General features: G+C 40.5%; 1 protein-coding gene across 1 annotated transcript; it reads left to right on the top strand.

The window, feature by feature from the left end:
- Positions 1-816: 816 nt before the first annotated feature.
- LOC148998795 (pseudo histidine-containing phosphotransfer protein 5-like) lies at positions 817-2,094 on the top strand. Its single transcript, XM_089141713.1, has 6 exons — positions 817-876; positions 1,186-1,313; positions 1,426-1,494; positions 1,639-1,710; positions 1,849-1,921; positions 2,023-2,094. Exons 1-6 carry the CDS (start codon positions 817-819, stop codon positions 2,092-2,094), a joined length of 474 nt encoding a protein of 157 aa, XP_088997839.1.
- Positions 2,095-7,921: the final 5,827 nt, after the last annotated feature.

Here is a 7,921-nt window from a genome sequence, read left to right as displayed (position 1 = left end):
ATGTCTTTCAAGGTTTTGAAAACTCTAATTTTGGTCCAAGAGGGTCTTGTGACTGGTTGTTAAGCTAAAGGAGTGAAATGTCATAGAGTGATCAGTAGTTATCTGTATCCAATTGTAAAATCCATGCTAGAGTGAGTGGTCAATTTTCAGTATCAACACAATCTGCAGGGACTAGGTCATGTATGGGTTGAAAGGGAATCGTTCATTCCTCACTAAAATCAATGAAGAGCATCAAACTACCAATGTGAATGGCTTCGAAAATATAAAGAGCCAAATATGCTTAGATGATGGTTGTTTGCCAACTTGATTACCCACTTTAGGTCTCTCAATATTGTATCCATGAAAAGTTGTTAAATTTGATTAAGTGTATAATAGAAAGAAGCATCACTAAAGATTCAAGGGCATTAAAGGGATTTTACCTAAAGTTAAATTACACAGATTTCTGATAAATGAAAATTTTTATTAAAATAAATAAGATCATAAATTAAATAGATTTAAATTTAATCACATATCACAATTTTCGAAGCACGCTAAACTGGATGAAAGCTGTATTTTCTCCCTCATACCACTATTGTCATGCAAAATGAAAAGATTAGTGCCTGTCATACGTTCTTTATTCATTCCTGTATCATGTTTGTCGTGAGAAATAATATCTGCATTTCATTCTTGCATTTATAGCTACTGGTGGGCTAATATCTTTTATTCTTCGGACTTTCACTCCTCTTGTAGCTAGCTCAAAGTGCTTTTCACCTGCTTAGTTTAGTTAGTCGAGAATCTCCTTTTTATTCTTTCTGTTATTTACTTTCCACTTCAAAGATGGCAAACAACCCACTAAAAGAACAAGCTGCCAAGATTAAGCAAGACCTCTTTGATCAGGTTCTTCATCTCTGTACATCTTCAAGGGACATTCATGAACATTTAGAAATTTAATTACTGCATATATATATAATAAAGCTAAAAATGAGAAATCCTGTTGTTATCTTGCTTTCAATCACTGTGGGAATGCTAAAGTAAATAATAGAAGACAAAACCACCTCTGTTTCTGAAGATATTTTCATGCTAATTCAGAAATTATGTTTAATCTATCATATATTGATGTTCAGTACTAATTTGATTGGAATGTCCTAGTTTTATTAGTGTGTGCATGAGTTCAAAACTGATAATGTAATAAATGAATTGTTGTAGGGGAGCCTTGACTTGACCTTTGAAGCGGTAGAACGGAACTTCGGTAGCGATCCTCAGTTTCATAAGATTATGGTTAACATGTTGTTCAACAATTCTACAAAATATCTTGCCGAAGCTGACAGGACAATGTCAGTTAATAAACTGAGATCTTGTGACAGATAAATATGTTCTTATAATTTATACACGCACCAATAATCGAAGGATGATAACTTATATAATTTCAAATATCTCTCTTTGTAGGCAGAAGCGACCCATCGACTTTGAAACACTAAGAGGTCGAGTGGAAAAGGTCAGGATGGCTAATCTGAGGTAAAATAAAAGAATTAGAATTTTTCAGCGGTTGTCAACTTTCTCTAAACCCTTTCTTACTGATCATATTAAGTAAGCATTTACTGTTTTTGCTTGCAAGTAGCTATCTATACTACTCGCTGACAGAAAGTTGATTTGTTGCAGTAGTGGAGCTAAAAAGGTGAGAGAATTGTGTGCTGAGACGGCACGCTGCTGCTGGCAAAAAAATGCAGATGGGTAAGTATCTTCCATTAATTTGGAGTTAGCAATATAAAGTCTATCTTCCATCTCGATCAACACCTACCTAGACAGTGCACACAAAAGTTGGGTTTTCTCTTTGGTTAATTTTTTTTTTGTCTGTGTGAATAATTGCAGATGTCAGGATGCATTTGAACAACTGAAGACTGAACATACAACTCTGATAGAAAAGATCCGTACTTACCTTGAGGTCTCTTCTTTTCTTCATTTTCATAATATCTTATTTCTAGTCAAGGGTGTTCATGGCTGTGAAGTCTGTTTTGCTTAATTTGTGTGGTATTTGTATTTTAGCTTCTAGCACGAGCTGGTGTATATGCTGGTGCAGATGCTGGTGCATCTAGCTCCACAGATCAGAAGGAGTGAATCAGGATTTTGCTGACCAGAACAAGTAGATGCCGTATGTTTCTCCAAAGTGGTTGATCTTCAAGAATGTGGACTGCAGCATTTACCATGTCCCATCAGCATCTGATATAGAAGCTATAGATATTACTTACTCTTAACTAGCTAGCTACTAATTACAGTACTACTTAAACTACTTGGATTTGGTTTCAGAAATACTTTTAGACCTTATTTACTGTGTGTTTGAAGGCACTAGCTATATTGTTGCCTCTTTAATTATGAAACATGATTTCAGCCTTATTAATTATGTAAGTGCTTAACGTAGGTAAATAAATTAATTATCTCTCATAAAGGCGATTGACAATGGGTTGATGTTCTCTACTCAGGGGAATCATCTTCCCCAGAGGAAGCGGAGCTTGATGATGCCTTAAGGGGTCTCAAAACAAACATTTGTAGGGAAATGGTACTGATGAAATCCTTGCTTGAGTTATATATATAACCGAATCTGGACCTGTGGAGTTGCAATGCATCCCGATTGAATTCCTTTTAGGTTTTGATCAAGCCAAAAACCAAGAGGCAAAGAAATCTGGTCTTTAGCCACTGAATTGGCTAGGAACTCAGCAATGGAGTTAGCCTCATGATAACATTGAGTTATCCTCCAATCAATCTCCTTCAAGTAGGACTTTAGTCCACCCCACTGTTGCAACACAAATCAGGGAATGTGGCACGATTGAATAGCCATCACCACTGCCACTGAATCAGTCTCTATCCAGAGCTTTTTGAATGCCAAGAGACCGGACTGCTGCCGCTCTCTTCACAAACCCCATAAACTCCACAACTTGGCTGGACTTTACAGTCAAGAACTTGTGATGAGGTCATCACCCTGGCATGTGAATCCCTGATCAAACCACCTACACCTGAATGTCCTGATTTCCCCAATGCTGAACCATCAATATTAAACTTGCACCAAACCTCAAGAGGGCACCTAGAAATCCCCTCTTTTGGAGACTTTATAGGCAGCACCTTAAGCTGGATTGCCACTGTCTTTGCAACTGCAGAATCCTAAACTCGCCAACTGGCCCTCCACTTTATAAATCTCGGACTAAATCTCAAGAAGAATCATCTTGAAGATCCAATCTGATCCATGAAATTTATTATCATGCCTCCTAGCATTACCTTCCAAACATATGAAGAAAAGGACAAGGATAAACCCTTTCATCTAAACGTTGGCAAGATTTAGAATTTAGGCTTTTCTATTCCACCAAGCCCAAATTTCAGCATTAGGCTATCTTGCATCTCGTCGGAACTCAAAGAGAGCACAATACCTCCTCCATAAGTCAGCAACAAAGTCACACTGAGAAAAAATATGGTCTTCACTCTCTGCTGCCTTCACACACACAGTATACAGTTAGACACAAGATGGATACCACATGTTGTGGAGAAAATATAGCTTGAGGGGCCCCCCGAGACGAAAGTACACACCCACTCGGGATAGAGAAGTCTTCTTAAGGGAAGTCCTCTTAGGAGGATTCTGAGAATCCCTTCTAGAGTAAAACACATACCCCCTCGGGACATGTGTCTTCTGCATGCTCGGGAGGAATAGTGTTCTCCCTTGAGAAGCACAGAAAACGCCCTCGGGTCATGATTATTTTGAAGACTCGGGAGGAATAGTGTTCTCCCTTGAGAAGCACAGAAAACCCCCTCGGGACATGATTATTCTGAAGACTCGGGAGGAATAGTGTTCTCCCTTGAGAGGCACAGAAAACCTCTTGGGAGGAAGCATATTCACCCCTTCAGGGAACATGCACGGAATAAGCTCAAGAAGCCCATTTGGACTAAGCCCAAGAGAGATGTTGAAGAAGACGGCCAGGTCAAGAGAGTTAGTTACAGATAACTACTCAGTAAGAACCGTTCCGAGAATTGAGGAGATGAGTCAACAGTTAACAGCTCTATCTGGTGCGACAAAGAAGGAGCCGTTATTCCAAAGACACTCCGCTCACTCTCCAACGGCCGATCCGAAACTCAAGGAAGCACCACCTCCAGTTAACCTCTATATAAACCCACCTCCGACATGGAGAAAGGTACGGGAACTTTCATCTGAGTAATTACCCATTACGTTCTTGAGAACTCTCCCAAGAACTCTTATTGTTGCCTAGGCTGACTTGAGCGTCGGAGGCGGTTCCCCGGCCAAAACGAGGCCGGACTGTTCTTGCTTTCTTTGTGTGTGCAGGCATCCCAGTTATTCCAACTTGGCTGGAGAGCTCTTAAGGTGGTCATCTCAATATCCGGCCCTCGAAGAAGTTCTAGACGCAACAAATTGGCGCCGTCTGTGGGAAGCGTCACAAAAAGTCATGACGAGACGTACCACACCTCAGAGGACAAGTTCTCAAATTCTCACTCGAGCGAGAGAAAGGGAGATAGAAAACGGACGTGTTGAAGAACAAACTCTCCCTTCTCCAAATCGACAAATTCCTATTCCAAAGGAAGGTCAAGAAGGAGTTCCAGAGATTCCTCCATTAACTATTCCAACTCCATTTGGAGAGGGAGGTTCAAGTCAACCTCCTATACTAGCAATAGTAGCCGATTTGCAGAATATGCAAAGAGAAGTCCAACAACAAATGTTGGAACTCCAAGGAGTAGTTCGTGGCTAAGTCCATCAAGTCGGGGTTGTAACATCCAGCCCAAACCTAGCCCGGACACCCTTTTTATTTTGGGATAAAGAAAGACTGATATTAGACCTTAAAGTTGGACTTTAGTTTCAATATTATTATCTTTGAAAACCTTAGGAAGCCATGTCAGACCTTTCCCTTAGGATAGATTTGTAATGTTTGGCCTTATCCTACCTTGGCCCGGCCCGGGACCTGTTATGTTTGTAGGTCCGAAAACCCGAAGTGGGGGAAATGAGACTTGTGGACCCTTTTGGTTGATGATTTGGTGTCGGAACCCAAGCCCGTGGACATTGACGATGATGCCCCTCACTTGAGGACATTGTCAGTGTTAGTTTTGAATCTGCACACCGAAGAGGGGTGAATTAGTTGAAATACCAAATGAACTCATGTGCTCAATCAGAATATATTTCCTGAAACTAGACTTCTTGATGGACTTTTAGGAGAAAACCCCACTCCATTTGACACCATATAGCCCTCCAAATCCCTATCCGAAGTTGCTGAACTATGTCTGGCAAATCCTGCTTGCGCATCGAAGAAGGTGAGCTTAGTTGGTGGACCTAATGACCTCCCATGCTTGATCCAAAGGTATTTCTGGAAACTAGACTTCTTGATTGACTTGTAGGATAAAACCTCACTCAATTTTACCTTGTATAGCCTTTCAAATCCCTACTTGAAGTTGCTGTTCTAAACCTGAGTTTTCTGCTGAAAACATTTTGGTCGATCATTTTGGTCGATACCATCGACCAAGGACCATCGACCAAAATGTCCCCATCTGCCAAGTTAATGATTCCATGGAATATTCCTTTTCTATTTAATATGACCTCGAGCCTTGAGCCTTTTGCAATCATTTTTCTCACCTGGGAACGTGGGGAGAGCTTCCTAAAGCAGCTCCTTGGTTAGTGTGAAGGGTATCTCATCAAAGACACTTAGTTTATCATTGATTCTTGCCTTCATCTTCTACACTAAGGTATGACTCTTCATTTCACTCTCTATCCTACCATTTCCTACTCTTTCCTATTGTCATCTTGCTGATGGGACATTTGGAATGGTGCTGCAACCTTGCAACCACCACTCCAAGTGCCTACTCATGCTCAATCCATGATTCCCTTAACCATTCATTGATGCTAATGCTTATATCTCATGCCTAGCATATGTATTCCATGATTTACCTATTAACATCATACCATTTGATATCAAACTGAGCTATAGAGTGTATAATGTTCATGTTTAACATTGCCATATGATTCCAATCGAATTTCTATTAGTTCCCCTAGCTATTGCATGCTATTCCTCATCAATGCAATCAATTCCAACTCATGCCATGATGTTTATCACTTGAACTTGATAGCTCAAATTGGGGCTTTTTAATTAGACCATTGGATTGGGTTAATTCCTTGATTTATAGTGTCCTACTACTGTTGTTAAGTATGCCTCCAAGTTTCAGATTGATCCGAACACCGGAAGACTCATTTCTGACCAAAATCCACTATTCTGCCAGAGGATTATTTTGGTCGATCATTTTGGTCGATACCATCGACCAAAACCATCGACCAAAGTTGTTACTGACAGCAACCTTGGTCAGTTTTGACTCAAATGACATCTGATCTTCCCGACTTCTTCTCTAACGTATTATTGATGTTTGTTTAGGGTCTTAACAATTCTTTTGGACTAATTCTTGGTATTCTCAATTCATCATCAACTCAACCTAAGGTAAGGATGATTATCTCCATAAACATATAGATCATCAACTTATGATTTATGTTCTTATTTATGAATAGAATCTCTTGATTTCTTTTAATCGTTATAAGACTGTGATATATGTGCTAGAACAGTAGTATTGAAATCTTTATACTCTTGTCATGTTACATTACTATTCTTGCTTACTTATGTCTATGATGATTCATTTCAATATCATGATTTAACTTGTATTATGAAGATGTATTGGATCCATGAGAAGTGATGAACTTGAATATGTGATTGCCTACGTATAACTTGGGATTGGGGAGTGTCCTATTGACGCTTCTGTCCTTGGGCACTGGAGGGAATAGTATGGGATGTTCTCCGAAGGTGCCTATCGACTCTTTCCCGGGTTATTGGATGACATACATAGGACTGTCTAGTGGTTTGGCTAGGATGTCCCTGTCGTATCAGACCCGAATCGGAAGGGCATTGAGACCGAACGACCCGTGGTAGCAGGGGGGATTTGTGGGCACTCAAGACCGGTAACCAACCCGTGAGAGGTCATAAATCTCATTGTGGGAACCATTTATTGGTAGGGTTGCAAATGGATAGACTTGGGCTCACGGGCGCTCAAGACCGGTAACCAACCCGTGAGAGGACGTGAGAGCTTCCCGTTTACTATTTGTGGATGACCAATAGGGTTGATGAGTCCGTAATCCGGGATTACGTTGACTCTAGTGAGAAGGATACCGGAAAGGATCGCCGGGGGCGAGGAATGGACGTATCTGGATCTGAGTTGATATGACTGAGTAGATGACTTGCATTGGGCTAGGCTTTACTGTGACATGCGCCAATACTTATACTAAATGGTGATGTGAGAGAGTGGTGACTAAATCCCCAACCATGGTTTTTTGAGGACTTTACCGATATTCCCCGGGCATTCCCAAGATATGGAACGGGAGAGTGACAGACGACCCAGAGAAGTACGGTGCTATGACTTAAAGCATGTCTACCCTAGATGACCAGCATAGTTAGAGTTAGATTCATATTTGCATCATATGTCTCATATCATATTGCATCATGCTATGCTGCGCATCATATGATTTATGTTATTATGGAATAACTTTCCTTGCTGAGTTCTTTCGAACTCACTCCTTTTTGCAACATACTTTGTTAGACTTTCCTGCAGGTACTACCACTGTTGACTGTGGCAGACAACCCTCTCGGAGGCCGAGTTGAAGACTTGTATCATACTGGTGGCGATGAACCAGTTGATAAAGACGAGTAGACCGAGATCGGGACTTTTTGTACTAGTTCAGTTTTATATTGTGTGTTAGGGATGGGATGTCGCCTCATTCCCTTTTTAACCTTTTATTTGAATTGTCGGGACTATAGCTTAGTTGTTTCACTTGTTATTTGGCGAATCGGTTGTAACCTTTACTTTTAGTCGTTTCATCTTCAGCTAATATTATAGGACGGGTTTCCTCCCTCCATTTCACACT

This window comes from Hakea prostrata, unplaced genomic scaffold, assembly GCF_041222555.1.
Source record: "Hakea prostrata isolate BN-2017 unplaced genomic scaffold, UWA_Hpros_2 contig_133, whole genome shotgun sequence".
NCBI classification, from domain to species: domain Eukaryota; kingdom Viridiplantae; phylum Streptophyta; class Magnoliopsida; order Proteales; family Proteaceae; genus Hakea; species Hakea prostrata.
The sequence above is the reverse complement of the archived record's forward strand: the minus strand, read 5'-3'. Positions and strand labels throughout refer to the sequence as shown.

Bases quoted from the DNA above. Each gene is read 5' to 3' on its own strand.
- LOC148998795 (XM_089141713.1), top strand. From the start codon at position 817: ATGGCAAACAACCCACTAAAAGAACAAGCTGCCAAGATTAAGCAAGAC. The intron at 877-1,185 runs GTTCTTCATCTC...GAATTGTTGTAG, and splicing joins AGCAAGACCTCTTTGATCAG to GGGAGCCTTGACTTGACCTT. The intron at 1,495-1,638 runs GTAAAATAAAAG...GATTTGTTGCAG, and splicing joins GTCAGGATGGCTAATCTGAG to TAGTGGAGCTAAAAAGGTGA.